Source organism: Triturus cristatus, chromosome 6 (genome assembly GCF_964204655.1).
Source record: "Triturus cristatus chromosome 6, aTriCri1.1, whole genome shotgun sequence".
NCBI classification, from domain to species: domain Eukaryota; kingdom Metazoa; phylum Chordata; class Amphibia; order Caudata; family Salamandridae; genus Triturus; species Triturus cristatus.
The window spans coordinates 32049297-32068330 of NC_140589.1; the positions used below are offsets into that span (position 1 = coordinate 32049297).

At 47.4% G+C, this 19034-nt stretch overlaps 1 protein-coding gene across 1 annotated transcript in view; it reads right to left on the reverse strand.

The window, feature by feature from the left end:
* IFT57 (intraflagellar transport 57) overlaps positions 1-19034 on the reverse strand; it is a 174370-nt gene that overhangs the window by 46174 nt on the left and 109162 nt on the right. Inside the window, exons 7-9 of the mRNA XM_085610183.1 lie at positions 11247-11318; positions 9983-10114; positions 2421-2483 (exon numbers count right to left, since the gene is read on the reverse strand). Coding sequence (XP_085466309.1) covers positions 2421-2483; positions 9983-10114; positions 11247-11318 — 267 coding nt within the window. The remainder of the gene's footprint in view (positions 1-2420; positions 2484-9982; positions 10115-11246; positions 11319-19034) is intronic.

Consider the following 19034-nt stretch of genomic DNA (forward strand, 5'->3'; position numbering starts at 1 on the left):
TATTAGAGAACTTTGAACGGCAACACTTTAAGTGGAGGCTGATGTAGTGGGTCTGTAGTGAACATTTCTCTTGACACAGTTTGGACACGTGTGCCATGCGGCGCTGCCTGCTGGTTTCACGCAGCGGATTGTGTTCTCCCAGCAGACTGCCCTAGCGTACAAATACTTACACCAGCACTGAACTGGAAAACTTACGCCAGGAAACTCAGTTTGACACTGGGAAGGCATCTGTACGCCCACCTTCCTCCCACGTTCGTCTGCTCGGTGCAGCAAAATTGTAATTAATGTTTTTTTCCCCCATGAGAAACTCGAGGCACAGCCACAACACGAGGGGCAGATTTACAAGCCACTTGCGCCACTTTTGCGTCACTTTTCCCATGTTAAAAGTGATGCAAAACTGGCGCAAGTGGCTTGTAAATCTGCCCCGAGGAGTCTGAAGCGATCAGCTCCTGCGCCTGCGTGAGTCCGCACACAGGTGGGCTGAAAGCGAGGACCTGCGGAGACTCGGCCCACTGGTGCAAGCCCGGGCTCGGCCTGCAGGGGCCTCGGAGATAAGCGGTGCAACCTCGCAGATTCAAGATTGACTTTGTCATGCGGCTGGGGGACAGCCTCCTTGAGTGCCCGGCCCTCTAGCAGCGGGAGGACTGTGTGCCCGGAGCAGTATCAGAGCGGGTCGATGCAGCGGGTGCGGAAGGCAGGTGTCACCCACACTCAACAGCTAGGGCTTGGGCCGGCAGTTCGGAAAGGAGAGATGGCCTCACCACAGTAGGGAGCTGTGGTGGTAGAGGGGAGGCACGGAGATACCCTGTGGGGCGCTGTCATTCCCCCCCTGCGGCTGCACATCTGAAGTGGAACAAGCTAGCGGGAGGCGTAGAAGGTCCCTTGGCAGCCATATCTAGGGAGGCATGCCCCCCTGAATGCACGGACCATAGAGACTTGGCTGGGCACGCGGGTCTGTGTTTCCTCTCCTGCTCCCCCCACCATGCTTGCAGAGAGAGCCAGGAGACTTAAACAAGCGTCTCGTGCTCAGTGAAGGAAGGAAGCATCCTGTTGCTTGGATCTCCTGGGGGGGCAAGAAACATGTCTGTGTGTTGCAGGGTGCCTAAAACCAGTCAGTGACCACACCAGGGTCAGTAGGTTTTCAGGGGGCACCTCTGAGGTGCCCTCTGAGTACATGGTTTATAATTACAAGGAGTTGTTTGGTACCAAACACTTCTGGTTTCAGGGAAGCCACTATGGTGCTGGGGAGCTAGAGTTGTCAGGTCCCCAGTCCATGTACTCTCTATGGCTTCCCTGGCACGTACAATATTAGGGAACAGACCCTAATGCTGTAGGGATAGATCTGCTCATGCATATATGCCCACACCTGTGATATAGTGCACCCTGCCTTATGGCTGGTAAAGCCTGCTAGAGAGGTGACTTGCCTAAAACATGGGCAGTGCTAGTTGGCATGGTGCACAGGCAGTGTGGCATGTCGACTTTGGTGTTTGGTCTGCACCAGGCCATGCATGCTGCAGTGGGGTCCCTAGCCCTCGGTACCCATGTACCTTTTACTAGGGACTTACAGGGGGCCTGAAGGGCCACTTGTGGATCAGTTTTAGGGAAAGAACACTGGTACTGGGAACCTGGACAGTAGGGACCCAGTACTCTACAATCAAGGCTGCATCAAAAGCACGGCAACAAGTGGGGGTACTGCAATAGAACCCCATCTTCTCTCAGATACGCAGAGTTTTCTTCAGGATTTGAAGGTTTCCTCCATTTGGTGTCAGGCTACTGCAAAGCATCTGGGTAGGTTGATAATTGTTCCCGTTCTACTGACCAGCAAATATTTTTTCTTCTAAGTTCTACAGCTGCTCTCGTTGTGTTCCCAGTGAGGCATGCAGTCTGCATTCCGGTGCCTACATGTGTTCTCCATTTCATCTAGTTCTTGGTTGTTACATTTGTTACTGATTTTAAGTGTAGGTCTTTATACTCCACATGGTCAATATGTCAGTTGTGTTTGAAATATTGAGGTTGAGGGTATCCAGCAAGATATCTGGGTCTTTCGGGAATGGGCATTTAATGGATCATGTCAAACTAGCCGACCTTTACATTATTTTCAGAATTGGTAATGTTTTTTGGTTCAGTCCTAACAAGGTGGCAAAGTTAGTACAAGAGATTCGGTTGGTAAACGGTGATCAGAGGATGGCCAGTCCACAATTGTGATCGCAATATGAAAGACTCATTATTGTGTTAACAACAAATGCACGTGGTTTACTTGAACCAAAAATACCCCATCAGAAGCCACCTCATGTCAAGTACCCACTGAGACATACCGGTACTAACCATTCATTTAAATACAAAAATGTTAAAAACTCTTACAGAAATAAAATACTTCTACAAGTAAAGGACACGGTGAAACAAGTGAACACAATCATTACCTCTGAAAGCACCTTGGTCCTTTCTGTTACTCCTCCACTCCCATGTTGATACCTTTCTTTTGCCTGAAAAACAAGATGCGATTGTGTAATGAAAGCAAATTGCGAAAAGAAATCCAACCAGTGGTGAACCTGTTTGTCTACATAGGACTTCATTTAGCATTAAGGAAAACAACTGCTGAAAGTGACATGAGCAGTCAGTAATATTTAAACATTCATCCCTCATTCTCGCTACAGGGCTCGGTTCAATGCCTTGGACTTGCCCTGCTGGCCCTAAACATGTAATACAAACATTCAGACTCTCCTCCTCTCGATATTTGCTTCAAATCTCGCACCCTTAAATGACTAGATGTGTAATATTCGTTCGGAAGCGGATGCTAGTCTCCTAGCCAAATCCAATTGTTTACAAAATATATTTTAGCAGGTAAGCTGGGAAGGATTGGGAACCCGAACCTGTATTAATGTAAGGGTCTAGCTCTTAGAAGCATTGAGAACACTCCTCGTTAGAAGAACCGTGCTGTATGTTCCGGAACTGGCCGAGACATGTGGGGACGCGGGCCACTCCGAAGCTGTGAGAAGATTACTGCAGCTTTACTCTAAGTTTCTGGCATTAACTAGAGTCCAGGTGCTTAGGCCCGAGCTAAGCAAAGTGCACATCAGACTTCTCGGTCACTACATCCGTCCATTATATCTAACATGGGATTCCCCCTGCTCTGTGGACGTCCACCCCTATGGCAGCGACTTACCTTAGAGCTTCAGCGTCACTGTAATGGCTGCTTTTTTTCTGGGGGTGAGGAGAGGTGGATACATCTGTACCGCTTTCCTCCCTTCTCAGGAGTACTTAGGCTCTGGATTTGGGGGTGGCCTGCAGTTCTATGCAGACAAGACATTGGTAAGCATGTGTGCGTCTGTACTCTACACAAGCTACTGCTTGCTTGCAACTCTTGCCACATGATTTATTTGAATTTCGGCACTTTTTCAATTTGCAACTGTGAGCCTCGAGGGTTGTCCACATTGCATACATGGATGCCTTCCAAATGTCAAATGGCGGCTTGGCATGGGGGGCAATGTGGCAGATTATTGTTCAGAATTGTGGAGAAAGAGCTGAACTACTCAGGCAGTATGAATGCAGACAGTAGGTAACGGGGAGTGAGGCTATGGCTCAGCGCTGCACACCATCCCAGCGCAACACGACACAGGCCATTTACGACTCCTCTACAAATGGGTAATTTGCACTTATTACTACGAATTCCCATCACAAAGTGCACTCCCATTCGTAAATCAGGGCGCGTGCAAACTGCACGTCCCTGGTCTCCGAGCACAAAGTACATTAGGCCCCAGTCCCCAGCAGATTTACAGAAGGCTTATAAAAGACTTTCAATAACGCGATTTTATGGGAAACCTTTCATGCTTACATCACAGAGGAACAAATCCCAGTAAGGCTGCAGAGTTCCAGGAAACAAATTCGAAGATTTGTGTAGTGGAGCATGGCGGGGACTGGGGTGGGAATATGCCAGTCACAGTGCCGTCAGCGGATCTCCACACACTGTCCCTCGCACGAGATGCAAAGCTTCCCCACAGGCCAGCTCCAGTCTCTTATGGGGCCTCCGCACCACAAGCCGCGCAGGGGGCTGGGGCAACAGGTACAGTCACAGACAGTCTTTGTAAGCCATGACTGGGCGGCGCATTTAGGCAAAGTTACACAGGCTCCACATGAGGCGCAAACCAAACCAAGCCAATCCAATCTCGTCTCCGATGCAGATTCCTCATGGCGGCTGCCGGTATCTCGGCCCCACTCTCACAGACAAGGAGCCCCAGCGAAGCAGCGGGGCAGCTGCGCGACCGAACAATCAACCTCCGGTCAGCGGAACTCCACAGAGTCTTGTAGCTTGGCTCTTTAGAGCCCGCAAGTTTGTACCTTTACACGCCTAACATTACTTCCAAAATTCGGTGTTACTTATTTAAATGCCATTGATGTAGCACAGCCAAACAATTTCAAATTTCAATAGAGTCATTTTCAATTCATATCAATTGCAATGATTGATTTCTTTGTACAACCAACACATGTTTTGCAGCTTATGTGATTATGTTTTTCTTTTCTGGACTCTCCACCAATTAGCAACTTTATTATTACAGTGGTCCATGAAATGCTGTCACCAGGGTTGTTTTTACAGGGTTTTGTCATCTCGGTAGGTTGAGTCTAGCAGGGAAAATATTACCCCAAACCCCTTGATTTTTGCATTGTAAGAAGCGACTCTACAACAGCTGCTTGGCGGACACTGAGCCTTAAGATGGAAGTAACACTCCTGTAATCTCCAGCGGCAGGGTGAGCTCACAATCGGCCTTTACCACTCACTAGGAAATGCTGCATTCTACAGGTCCCATGCAGGGCGAAGCGGACTAAGCTGGGGTATTTATATGTGGAAGGGAAATTAGTATCTCTAGACCTCCTTAAATCTCGATACCAGTTGTCAACATTAGGTCAATTCATATATCTTCGATAGGGCGCAAAGGACAAGGAATGATCCCAGGTTTCCCTGAGAAACCACAGGAGTTCATGCCACTTACTCGACTCATCAGATCTCCAGATGCAACAAGATTTGTTTCTAAATTATACAAATCAAATTCAGAGCTCCGTTTGGGATTCTGTGAATCACAAAAACGATTATGAAACACATAATAAAGTAGAAATGTCTCACTAACAATGTAAATTGTCACCCTCACACTTACAGCCAAGCATCCTGCCTTCAGGATTGAAAGGCCTGCTTTAGGGGTGACTTATAGGAATTAAGTGCAGTGACCGCAGATATAGGGAATCCTATATCTGTTGTAAGAGGTGCTAGCACCAGCTTACGCAGGCTGCAAAGGCAGGCCTGTAGTCACAGTTTGAGTGGTCTCCCATGGGTGGCATAGTTCATGGTTCAGCCCATGGGGGACCCCTGGTGTACCTATGCCCTGGGTACTTCAGTACCATATACTAGGGACTTAAAAGGGTGCACAAGTAGCCAATCTGGGATGTACCAAAGTACTCACCATATCCAATTTAGGGGAGAAAGCAGATAGACTGGGGTCCGGATTAGCAGGATCCCAGTCAGACTAGTCAGAAACAGCATAACACCCGGCAAAAAGTGGGGGTAACTATAAAAGCAGATGCTACTTTACAAAATCTATCTATCTATCTGTCTGTCTGTCTGTCTGTCTGTCTGTCTGTCTGTCTATCTATTTATCTATCTATCTATCTGTCTATCTGTATGCCACATGATTAATATGTAGGTTCACTGACTTGCTTTTCAATTTTTAGGTCTCGCCTGACCCAGCGCAAGCGCTGGTCTGGCGAGACTTTTTGAGAGGGCTCCAAAAAGTGCTACCAGGCCAGCCTAGAGCTACAGTACATGTGAGCGGGCACGCGCGCCGTGCTTGACCGCAATTACTTTCGCGGACGCTTGGCATAGCCAATAGGTCTAGCTTTTGGGACCTTATAAGTATTTAGTTATGCAACTGTTGCATGGCTAAACACTTATAAGGTCCCAAAGGCGAGACCTATTGGCTATGCCAATGCTTGTTATGTAAGTTTTCCATTCAAATAAAATTTAAAAACCTATGAAACCTTATAGAGGAATACAAGGGAATTTATGGGTGCAAATTTAATTTGACTCAGTATTGCCCCATCTCAAAAACTCCATAGCCATCACAAAAGTTCAATTTTTGAGAGGAAGAATTTTAATTGGTGGGATAGATGTACCTTTTTATTGGTATCAGCTTCCATATTGGTTGTCAAAAAAAAAAAATGTTGATTTGAGCTTTTAATGCCTAGCACTAAAGTGGAATTGTTAAGAAGAAGAAAGTAAAACCAAGAGATGTGGGGGGACATCTACTATAGATAATGCTTCCAACGTTAACTTACCTGTTTAGTAATTTGATGGAATGAGGTACTACAGAGTTCTAAGCTAACCTACCTACTGCTTAAACCTTTTCTATGGAGGATAGCTAGGAAACCAGGGTAACTGTGTCAAGACTACAATTATCAAGCATTAAAACTTTAAAACATATCATTACACTCTCCACTTACCGACACTTCAAACAAGCAGAAAGAGTGAATATTTCCAGTCATAAAAGATCCCCCAAGTTGACTGGGCATTGAAAGGTAGAATCTTAACACACAGGTCCAGAGGACACTGTTGAAGGGAGCTATAGGTCTAGTTATGGCACGAGTACTCCTCATATGGTCCGCAGACCGCTTGCGTCCCATCTGGCATTCTCATCTGGCCTCCTGGTAAACAGTATCACTCAGCTGTATTTTACTAGGCTGGCCTGGCTGTCAAAAGCATGCGAGCCCTGGTAATTGTAAATAGGGTGTCCTCACCTCACGGATTTAGGAACGGATTTATGTTAATAGAAACAAATAAAACCCACAAAAGCACTCCGAACGAGCCGGGGAGCAGGTATAAATTAGCAGAAGACTGCCATTAAACCTTTACATTAGCCACATTTAACTAAGGACTGCTCCAGAGACTAGCGACAAACATTACTGGACCAATTTTACTGCAGTAAAAAAGGAAATGGCATTTTTATCACTGCAGAAATCTATTTCCTCCGACTTGAGGACGTGTTGCAAGTTTGATATTTCTACACAACTTTGTAGCAGCCATAACATAGGAGTACATACCTAGATTTTGCCCAAATAGTGTACTACAGTACATTAGTAATCAGGCATGAAACTAGTAAATGCACGCTGGACTCCCACTGTGCATCTGACTCCAGAAGCGTAGTCATAGCGGGCACTAAAGGCGCCCTCCAGAAGGCAGTAAAGGGGTGGCTATACGGACCTAGCATTGCACACAATCACACTATGTGAACATTCGCTCAGGTGGCATCAATGCAGCTCTTGGTCACACAGCAAAGCACACTTGTTGGCCCCTGTAAAACATTTCTAAGTGTTAGAGGGCTGGGGAGATGCTCTTTAAAAGTATTCTAGAAACCAAAAAGCACTAATGAAAGCTGCAACAGAATATAAATTGAGTCTCGAGTTGGTACCAAAAGCTCCTTTGTGGAATAATCCTCTGGTGAAAAATAAATGCATTAACACAAATAGTCTGGAAAGGATTTCTTTTTATGCCTTGAGACACAAGTACATTCCGCGTAAATAATAAATGTGGAAACACAAACCCACCTGAGTCAGGATTAGTTAATCCAATGTAGTTAGTGCAGGATGTGTCACGAGAGAAGTGACCGTGCAGGTGCTGGAATCACATCAGTAACAAGCCTGGCTCCTCCTCACTAGTAAGGTTCACTTGCACGTGTCTGAGAAACCTGACAGAGCAATACTATCCCTGTATTTATCCCCTTGAGAAGTCTATGCTTAAATCACTGCTGTTGGAGCAGCAACGTTGTAATGATCTGCAGCTCGCCCGGTCAGGTGCATTGGAGCAGACAGTCATTTGCAGCCTTCTTTATATAATTGCCAAGTTATGAAAGGTGTACACAGGAAAGTAGTAGAGTGAATAGGCTCATACTGATAATTCGTAATAGTTCTCTTACGTATAATTTATTATACCTTACTTGAAATACAATAGAAGTAGGAGACATTCACAAAGTGGTACAAGACGGGTACGAAGATAACAAAATGCCTTGTGGACTTTCATTTGCTAGCTTTCAGCAGGACTGTACATCGAGGCCTCAGCGGGTCCACTATAGCCTTACAGCCCACCGTAGCAGGCTATTACCGGTCGTTTAAGGCCCGCTCCAGCGTTAAAAGTCAAAGTCGAAAACAAGGGTGTTTTAATGGCTGTTACAGCTCAGCTACGGCGGGCTACAAGGCTATCCGAATATTTCACCACTACAGGGCAGAATGTTCTAACAAATAAAACAAAGGTCTCACGGAACCCAAGAGGGATGTAATCCCCGCGGGCTACATGACTATGGCTGTGAATGACAAGCATTGGAATGTTGGAGCTCTGGGCTTTTACTGATCATTAGAAACCGGAGCACTACATTGTCTTCAATAGAGCACTCAAGATTCCATTGTTTTAATTCAGAAACAGAACACTGGAATGTGGAGCACTCCATTGAAGACAATGGAGTGCTCCGTGCCTCTACGGGCCGGTAAAGGCCCGCAAAGCAACATTCCAATGTTTTCACAAAGGCCTCTCGGACCTCAAGGGGATTTAAATCCCCTCGGGCTTGGAGAGGCCTTTGTTTTATTTGTTAGAACATTCTGCCCTCTAGTGCTAGAATGTTCTAATAGCCTTATACCCCTTCGTGGCTGGGCTATACTGGCTATTAAAGTCCCGCTCCTTTGTTAAAGGCCCGAGCTGACGCTGGAGCGGGCCTTTAAGTGCTGGTATAGCCCGCAACGGCGGGTTATAAGTATTTAATAACCCCTGTCAAGAAATTGTGTTGATAGAAAGCACAGGGCGAGTCCTTCCTTCGCATGCTTCTGCCTCTTCAACGTGTTCCCACTATATAGTACACTGCATCTGTGGCATCGTTACAGATCTCTGGGCAGAAGTGGGAGAGTCATCTTCAATCAGGTTCATCTTGCGATGTCCCTGGTGTCCAAGCTATACTTCAGGAAGTCTATTCCCGTCCTCGTCCTCGGCGTACCAATATTACTCCTGGTCAAAAAAGATGAATTGAAGTAAGGCAAAGTTCTCTAAGCTTACAGCTAATTTCAGCTGTGTCTGGCAGCTCCTTCTGTGATGTACTGCACAGACCACATCAGGGCACTAATGATTTGAAATTCGGCTAATAACCTACTGCGCGGCCCTGCACTGGATGAACCACATTATTTGCACTGGCACTCACCCTTTTGACATTCTTTTATACATGTTACTTTATTTTTCTTCATCCTGCACTCCCCGTGTACTAGTTTAACTTCTATGCAACAGTCTCTCCATTAATACATTTTTACCATCTATATCTTTTTCACTCCTTTAAAAGAACTTCACAATTTTGTTGCTGAAAGGACTCCGATTATATTTAAAACAAGGCGTGACCTTGCCTGTGTCAAAACGAAGAAAATATGAAGTACCAGAAAACAAGAGGCTCTTGTCTTCTATGCACATATTGTCTCCGACTATTGTGTTTTAGTAACTAGAAAGAAGTGAACTCAGGTACTTTATTAATCGATGCCACTGTTCAATTGCTTGTCGTCTCGCTGTGGTGGAACTATTTGCCCAACCGTCTTGGAGCACATGCTAATCTGCTAAAATGTATGAAATACTCAAATCCTGGCTCTTCTGCTCCTCTGCTTAAGTCCCCCCCACGTTGCCTTCGTTTTGTTTCTTTCATCACTGACACTAGTGCCAAGACGCCAATTGATACTCACACACTTTACAAACTATTAACATGGTCTATTGGGGCGGACACCCTAAAGCTTGATGGTGAACACAGTCCCATCCAGTTCTAAAACTGGTACATAAATAGAGGTATTTTTCCTCGACTGCGGACTGAATAAATACCGGCCAAAAACAAGATCTTTGCACTAATCGTCAGAAAACATTTAAGGCTCACAAGAAGCCAAGAGGTCTGGTCTGGCTTAATTTCATATAAAAGCTTTTAAGTACCTCACTTAATTGGGCTTGGGCAGTTCGATACTCCTGAACCAAATGTTCTAGTTGATTGTTAATGTACTTTTCTCGACTTCCCACCTTCTCCAAAGTTTTGCTGATTTCATTGTGAAGTTTGTCAAGATAGCCCTGTGGAATAGAAACAGGTAATATTTATACACGAAAACGTAATATAAGCATAATAGACCAGGAATGAAAATTAAACAAAAATAAACATTAACCTGTAATCTTCAAATACTGTTGCTCGTGCAGTTTGCAGCATAATGTTGGAATACCTTCATTTGGCCCCATGTAGGTGTGTATGTGTGTAGAATGTCTATTGCGCAAGCAGCGGAGTGCTGTACATGATCAAAGGAAAGCATAAAGTCAACGAGGAAGGGCAGATGGTGCTGGGTCGAGGATGCTTACTGAAGTGTGATGTAGTGTTCTTACGAGTCGAGTCTTAACTCTTTCCTGAACTGGAGCAGTGTTAGGGTGGCCCTGTTGGATATGGGGGTATTGTTCCAGATCCTAGGCACATAGATGGGGAACGCCTGCTGTCTTGTTTTTATTCTTTACACTTCCTAGTCAGCAGTCTGATGGTGTCTTGGTCCTGGCTGCGGGTGTGCTGAGACCCACCAGAGATGATGAGCTTTCTGCAAGATAAGCGGGGGTGCTGGTCGTGGCAGCTGACAAGGTTTCTCAAAGCTTCCAAACGAGAGTTCATAGCTGCACACGGCCACCACCTTTAAGGTGAGCTTGAATCGACAGCAAACACTAGTGTGCTTCCTTTAGCCATCAGCTCGTGAATGGAAGCTTGGAAAAGAATAGCAAGCTCATCACACAACAAGGGAGGTGGAAACCAGAGGGGCATGGCCCTAAAATACTGAAACATCAGTAAGAGAAAGAAGAGCAGCAACTGCTGCCTTCCCACTTAAAGGATGTGCACAATATAGATTGAATAAAGCCAACGTCATAGCTTTTATGTCAATATTTGAGGTGGGGGTATAAGAACAAGAGGCCCAAACAATGCTGTCAGTTTCTACAGTGTTGAATAGAGCAGCTTTCACAAGAACAAGAAGCAGACGAGGGGAGCCACTGATACTACAGCGATCATCCTAGAATGTGAAACACTAAAGCCTCATTTCATTGGGGTACGCTTTGTTATGAGTCGGGATTCACAGATGTGCACTGATCTAGACTGGTCAACCGTCGATGGCCTACCATCGACAAAGATTACTTTTCAACAACTATACTGCAACAGTTCTGACAAAGACAGTACCTTAGTCTCCTTCAGAGCAGATTCTATTCCTTCTTTGTGCTGATGCATTTGGTCTACATGGATTCTCCAGTCCTGCAAAGAAGAAAAACAAAATCTCAGTTATTTACCAACACTTTTCTCCACGTGTAATTAATGTCATTGGCAACACTTCAACTGAATGGCTGAATGAAGGGCCCTGTACGTACTCCCATAACATTCCATGATTGTGGAGACACTTGCATACACATTCTAGCAGTAGTTTGTAGGCAGAATAGTTGAGTTTTTAAGCAACATTTCTGGAATACCTGCACATGCCTAGCTCGGCTCCATCTAGAAGGATCTGTTGCTCTAATGCCAGCAATCAGAGGATAAGTGTAACTGTGGAAACAGGATCTTTTGTCTTCTCTGAGTAGTATCTCAGTGCCCTCTTGATATCCAACATTTAAAGGGCACTCTTTTCCAGAAAGACAGAAGCAAAGGACATTTGAGAAACTGTTAGGAAGGTAAGCTGTTAGTTTTTAAGAATACAAGAGTACAATGGGAAACAGTGCGAGATTCTTCCACATCAGAGAGCCTGACGCTCACTAACAATGCTGGCCAAAAGGAACAGTCACTAGGAAAACCAGCTGCCAAAATAAATGGCACATATCCGACTTATGGATAGACTCAAAGGCGTACCAAAAGTGGAGAAGCCAAAGTAAAAGTCAAAGTCAAAGTGGAGAAGCCGCTCTAAACAAGCATTGGCATAACCAATAGGTCTCCCCTTTAGGACCTTAGAAGTGTTTAGTTATCCAGCACAATATCCTTGGTGCAACAACATCAAGTGTTGCATCGCGAAACACTTATAAGGTCCCAAAGGCGAGACCCATTGGACTGCACTGCCCCCTGCACAAAGTCATCCGGCAGCAGGACTGACACAAGGCGTGGGGAAGAGCACATCCCTGAGGAGTGGAGGGCGAGAGTTGTGGTGCTTGCCACAAGCCTAGAGATTTGGTGGGCAACAGGGGGATTGGAATAGGCACAGTGAGGTGAATTACAGAAGGTAGGCACGATCGGGTTGCGCACAAATGCTGGGAGATGGCATAGTGGGGTTGCAAGCACCATTCAGAGGCGATGGATGGTTGCAGGGCTCAGGCCACTAATAGGTTACAATCTGTGAGGGATGAAGTGTGGCAGAAGGAATGAGGAGGACTACAGTGAGGTTATATGAGTCTGGGTACAAATGTGGGATGGGGCGGGGAATGTTCATCCCCCCCACCCCTAGGAAGGCTTGGGCGCAGGGATAACGCTTGGGAAGGGGGACGGTGTCTCAGGCTGCTGGATGCTCATAAATCGGGCTCGTGGGTACAAGGTATAACGTGAGAAAACAGTCGGCAATATGGGGAGGGGGCTTATGTTCACAGCTGCCAAGTTTGGAGCGGGGGAATTAGGTTTGGATCTCGGCGTGGTTCAACAGCCTGTGATCCTGGGCAGAGTAATTAATCTCCTCTGAGTACCTTAAAAAGGCTCTTGACCATGTGCGACCCAATGGGTGCTCAAGTAAAAGCGCAGCAATACCGGAGTCGGGTTATGGGGGAGACAGGCTCGTTAAAGTTAATGGATGGGGGGGTTGTATTAGGCGGCCCAGGAGGAGGAATTTAAGACAAGGAGGACGGGGTGGGGCATGCCATGGATCCATTGGGTGTTCCCTCACATCTGGTGGGGGGCATGGGGAGTTGCGACCCCAGGTACTACAGGGGGCGTGGCTCCCAGAATTATTGAGTTGGCGCCATTCATACAATACCAGGAGTCATTAGCACACAGGGGTGGCACACAGGGGACAGCGGCACCATGTCGAGTAGAAGTAGCACCCTCCCGCCGATTGTGGAGACGGTTTCTTGGACGGCTGGAGGCTCGATAGGGAGGGTGCGGGTGGCGAGGGAGATGTAACAGCGCCACAGCGGGGGAAGGGGCAGCATTGAGGTTTAGTTACAAGTTGGGGCGTGGTCGGCCAGGAGAAGGAATTTGAAGATAAGGAGAACACGGGAGAGGGGCGGCTGGCTATCAGCGACTGGGCCAGCTCCTCAATCCGGTCTATGTGGGGGAGGGTTGCTTCAACAGGCACCGCGGCATGTTGGTGGTGCTCCCCGGCCCTCACCGGGCGGGGCAGCAGATGGAGGCTTTCTCGGTCTCTCTCTGGAGAGGGTCTCAGCGCGCACCACAGATACAACTCGGATAGCCTTCGGCCCTGGGTTCAATAACCAGAAACAATAGCACTGTGTTGGCTCGGTCAACACCCCCCCCCCTCCGATGGGGCAGCACGTGCAAAGCCTCGTGGCCTCTAGGCGCTAACCCATTGCACTCACCTAGAAGCGAGGCACTTTGAGGCTGCCACGGCCTCCTCGCGGTGGATAAACTGTGCTCGCCGAGGCAGGCTTCTGTGAGCAGGCAGACGTGTCCTGGAGTTGATGGAAGGCGCGCATTTGGGATGGGGCACCCCGGATCACTGTGGGACACACCGGTGGAACGGGGGGGGGGGGCGGGAGGGAGGAGTCGGTCCTTTGCCCTCCAGGATTGCCGGTTTTGGTGTAGCTCTCATGCTTAGGGAGAGGATGCAGGAAGCTGCTCATGGGCGGAGATTAGGGGCTCGGTCGTCATGCCCTCGGCCTTTCATCCTTCTGAGGCCGGTGGGATTGGGACAACGGCCGCGGTCTGGGACACTACCAGCAAGTGGGACATGCGGAGTAGTAAAGGCGGGGCCTCGAGGGGGGGGGGGGTAGGAGAGTGAGTGCACCCCACTACCTGGGCCTCGTAGGGCAGGTGAAGACAGGGAAAGAGCCGTCAAGGCTTGGGTATGGTTCGTCAAGGTTTGGATATGGTTGAATGGGAGTATTTCGCTTTGGTGGGGTGGCGAAGGACGTTGCAGGCGTTCTAAGGGAACGCGGTCCTGCGGACGGGGGTCGCGTGTGCAGAGTTCGTATAGCAGCGGGAGTGGAGCAATGGGCTGGAGAGGATGTGCACTTGGGGAGGATAGGCATGATCGGGTGGCTTTGGGGGTGCGTGGGTGGGCGTTACAAAATGCATGTCAGGTATGCGCGGGCACTATGAAGTGACAGAGCGGCAGATTTAGAGACGTAAATGTTCTTTTTTACGCACCACGGTGCCAAATAGGAGTGCAAAACGTTTTTTAAATTTGAAGCTCCGAACTGGGGAGGTATGCTTCTTCTGGGAGAGTATCCAGTGCTTTAAACGTGCCGCCACTTTATTTTGAGAGTGAGTACCTGCACTTCTCAAGAAAAACGTAATACTTTTAATTTGCGAGTACCGGCACTTCTCAGAAAGTATTCACAATCAAATATAAAGCCACCACACACAATGTAGTCAATGAGTTTAAAAAGAAGTACCAAATCCTCCCTCCAAGTTTTTTCCCCCGGGAGTGCAAAATTAGGTTACATTTCCGAGCCTGACCACTAAAGACGGGCGACCCTGGTCGTGGCGGTCTCAGCTCGCTGCCATTTGTCGTCCGCATGCTTTCTTTTATTTTTTTTTCTTGCGGATCAAAATGAACTTACAGAAATAACAGGAAGGGCTGGTGACTGAAAACAAGCACAACCAGAGGACGCCTCCACCGACGAGACCACGCACGCAGCAGAAGGCGGCAGCCGCCAGCGAAGACAACAGCAGCCGTACTGGTACATTTATCACCTTGAATAATTGTATTACCAATGCCCGTAAACATTTTTCATTTCCCCGCCAGAGCGCGGTTAGCAGTGTTTCACATGAGCACTCCCAACAAATATGGCACACAGACATAACAAGGGGGCCGACTAAGGAGAAAGACCACTTCCTCTGCGGGTGGGATTCAAGAATGCAGCGGCCAATCAGCGTGCAAACGGCGTGACATACGCGATGTAAACTTCCCAAGACCTTTTCCTTGCGGGAGCGAGCTTTAAAACCATCTTTGCTCGCTGCCGCAAGGGAAATCGCCAAACGTGCACGCGTTGCATTGCTTTCAATGGCAACGCGTGCACGTTTTGCTTGCAAAAGTGAAGCGATGGCTAAAGGTCTTTATCCTATGCAGCGCATGTGCGTTGCGTAGGCGAGACCTGAAAAGGAAAACCTTTCCTTAGGCCCTAGAAGACATCTTTGACCAGACTGATGGTGGAGAGAGGTAATGCAATGAAATGTACTCCAATAGAAGGCCGGATTTGGCTAGATAAAGACTATCCAGTGTCATTCCTTCTTCACAGGTTCATGGATCAACCCGCTTCTGCGGTAACCATGTGCAGACGCTCTTGCACTTGAAGGCCTACATTGATCTAATGAAAGGCCGTTTTGACTCATTCAGTTTATTTATAAAATCATTTGTCAAATGTATGTTATGTGGCCAGATTGTAGGTACTAAGGAAAAATACGGTCAAATTCAATGATGGCAGAATGGGGTGTTTGATTATGCCCTGGCGCTCTGGTCAGGAAGCCCGTCCTTTATGCAGAACACCGCAGAGACAAATGAAGCAGGCCATGATACCATGACAGTCTTGGCCCGTCCAGAGCAAATAGAATCATTGTTAGCATCAATTGTCTCAATTTAACAATAACCTTTGAAAACAGAGGAATCTGAGAAAGAGCGCAAACTGCCTTTAATCTGTTTATGAACAGTATATCAAACGAGCATTTCCCAGGGATCTGTTGTCCAGAAACCAGAGAGTGAGGCCCTAGTATTTTGCTTTTTCCTGTGAGGAGAGTAATCCTCTTTGTTTACTGAAATAATGTAATATCACAGAGCTATCTTTCTGAACATGGACGGATGGCGCAGAGGTTAAACTTATGTGTGTAGGGACGCACAAGATCATTCATTCATTTTTCATCTCCCTGGAGGATCACAAGTGTTTTTCCTGGGAGGGTCTTCTAACCTCATACTAACATGTCAGTGGTCCCTACGTGTGGACCTGGAAAAAGGGACAGGCTAAGAAAGAACATACAACTGAGGCACCATGTTCAGTGTGGACAACCCCTCTGACTTTTGTGGAATTCTGGCAACTGTCTTTGCTGTTGGAGTTGGAGAAGGCTTGTGGCTGAGATTTCACTGGCTCCATAGAAGAAGGAATAGTTCTTATTCTCATTCAGGATCAGATAATGGATGCAAGATGAAGACTCCTCGATGCCAATAGTTTACAAATTCCAGGGTGTGCCCTTTTTGAACAATGTCCAGTACCTAGTGATACCTCCTGTCTTTTCTGACAGAAAAATGGAACGGCTGAGTACCCCCTAAAACGTAGGCGACAGTGTAGATAGAGGGGCTGCATACAATCTGCAGTCACTTTATCCTATTCTGGCCCAGCAAATGTTTTGACTGATTTCCAGGTCTCGTTTGGCCCGAGCATCCTTGACTTTACAACTGTGCATAGTCTTTGTTTGCATAATCGTGCCAGTCGCAAAATGAGCCTGCCAATGAAACTTGTGTTGGAAATGGCCCTTTTAGCAGGGTCACCCCCAAACGTTTTGTCTTCCTCCTCCCCGTTTTGCTGAATTTGTTTTGTTGGCTCTAGGGCTCTGTGCACTTTACCACTACTAACCAGCACTTAAGTGCATATGCCCTGTACTTAAAACATAGTAACATTTGTGTATCCACAATTGGCATATTTAATTTACTTATAAGTCGCTAGTAACGCTTAGAAGGCATTTGGCAAAGGGAGTGTAATGCGCCCCTGTCAGCCTAGGACTGGGTGAAAGTACATGAGGCTGTCAAAACAGTGTCTATCAATCCTCGTTTCAAACTTATACAATATACCTATATACATATGACCTATTCAAACGTATGCAATATAACTATATACATATGATCTATCGGTCTTCACAACGGCTGAAAACTATATATCCTAGCAGATTTTTAACGTGTCCTAGATGAGGCCGAGGTGGGGCACATTTTGTCCACATGGTCTGGCAGTGTACTGGGCAGAATTGTTGGCATGTATTCAGATGGGTACGGGATGGGAGGTTGAGACCACTATCCAACAATGTCCGCTGGGCTTACTCCCAATTAACCCCGAAAGGAAATTGAGCAGGAGGTTTGTGACGCTGGGCCTCATGGTGGCAAAGAGGCACATTGAGATATGATGCCTCAACCCCAGCCTCCCCCATCATTGCAGTACTGGACGACAAATGTGATAGAATAGGCAGGGTTGTTGGAGTAGGGACATACGTTACGCACGAGGAAGGATGATAGGTTACCCAATGACTTACTTTCCTGGGGGATGAGGATTCAAACACTGGCAGCCCTGCCAGAAGAGGAGGAGACAGTACACTGAAGATGTCCCACATTGATAGGAAGGGATGCAGGCCCCACACAGGGGGAAGAGGTGTCACTTACGACCCACACTACAGAGGAATTACAATGACTGGGAAAAGGGTACAATCTCTCCACCACGGTCTATCCACAAAACAATAAGATCTGATTCTCACCACAGTATAATTATAAAGGGCAGAAGTGGGAGCTACAGCAGGGGGGCAGGAGGGGGATGGGGGAGTTTAACAAGAATTATAATATTTTTATTTGCAAATGAAATGCCATGTGTTGGACCTATGTCCTAGGGGTAGCTTGGCTCAGGTCAACAGGCTAACATCTCTACTTGGCCTTTCATGCTTGCATCCTGCCCAGCTCGCAATCTTGCGCAGCACCACTCAAAAAGGACACTACACCGATTAAACTTTTGAGAATTACTTGAAGTCTTTATCTTGTTATCTCAATCAGGGTTTACTCAGGATCAACTTTCCTGTAACATTTCATCACATTAAATAACAATACTTTTCCTTTAGGTTACTTTATACACCCACGAGCTTTCACAAAGTTTCAAGGGATTACTTAATTTGCACAGGGTTCGCCTGCCAGTTAAATTTACAAATGGCCTTCTAGTCGGCACAAGGCTCTTGGTCAGATGGTTACTCTAAGTGCAATATTTCCAAGATCACATACTATCATCACTTTACATTGAGATGCCTCCTTGAACCGGATACTCTACTGTTGTGAATTTAGTGGTTACCTCTAGGTGCTATATTTCCAACATCACATATCATTACAACTTTACATTTAGATGCTTCCTCTGTTAATAGGTAGTATTCTATTGGCTCTAGCGCTAACCTTGTCAGTCTCACTAGTTACCTTACAATTACCAGGGTGAGCACAGCGTGGTGCTGGAGTCCTTATCTTACCACCTGATTTCCCTTAGAATCGGCAACCGGCCTAACCCAGACCTCAGCTGGCCTCAAGTCTGCCTAAGGCTCCCCCTCCCTGTCTATTTTGCCCCGCTTACTGACTGCTTCTCGGTGTCCTTCTAACGGCAGTCCGGCGGAGTCTGGCGTAGCGTTCTCACTCCCCACAGGACAGGCGGGGCTTCACACAAGTGGGGCAGAGATCTCCGTGAGGGCGAAATCAAAATACAACCTCCTACCCCCTCACTCAAGGCTCCCCCGTAGTGTGCACTCCTTCGTGGATGGCCCTCGCCCCAGCGCGCTTGCAACAGCTGCCATTCCACTCCTTCAGAGACAGCGCGCCTGCAGCCACCCGTCGCCGTGCAGCTTGCGGGGGCGCGGCCCTCGCTTGGGTACGACAGCAGTGGGGCGGCGCTACGGCGTCAGCCCCACTCACGTGATCACAGGACGGCGGCCTCCAGGCCGAAGCTCGTCTCCACTTCCGCTGCCCAAATCTCCTCAGGGTGGCAGCGGCAACGCCCCCTCACCAGTCACCAAGCCTCTCCAGGGAACTGCAGAGACAGCGGGCCCCCTCCGGAAGACACCCGACAACCTCCCGATCCTGGGGAGGCGGCGGCGATG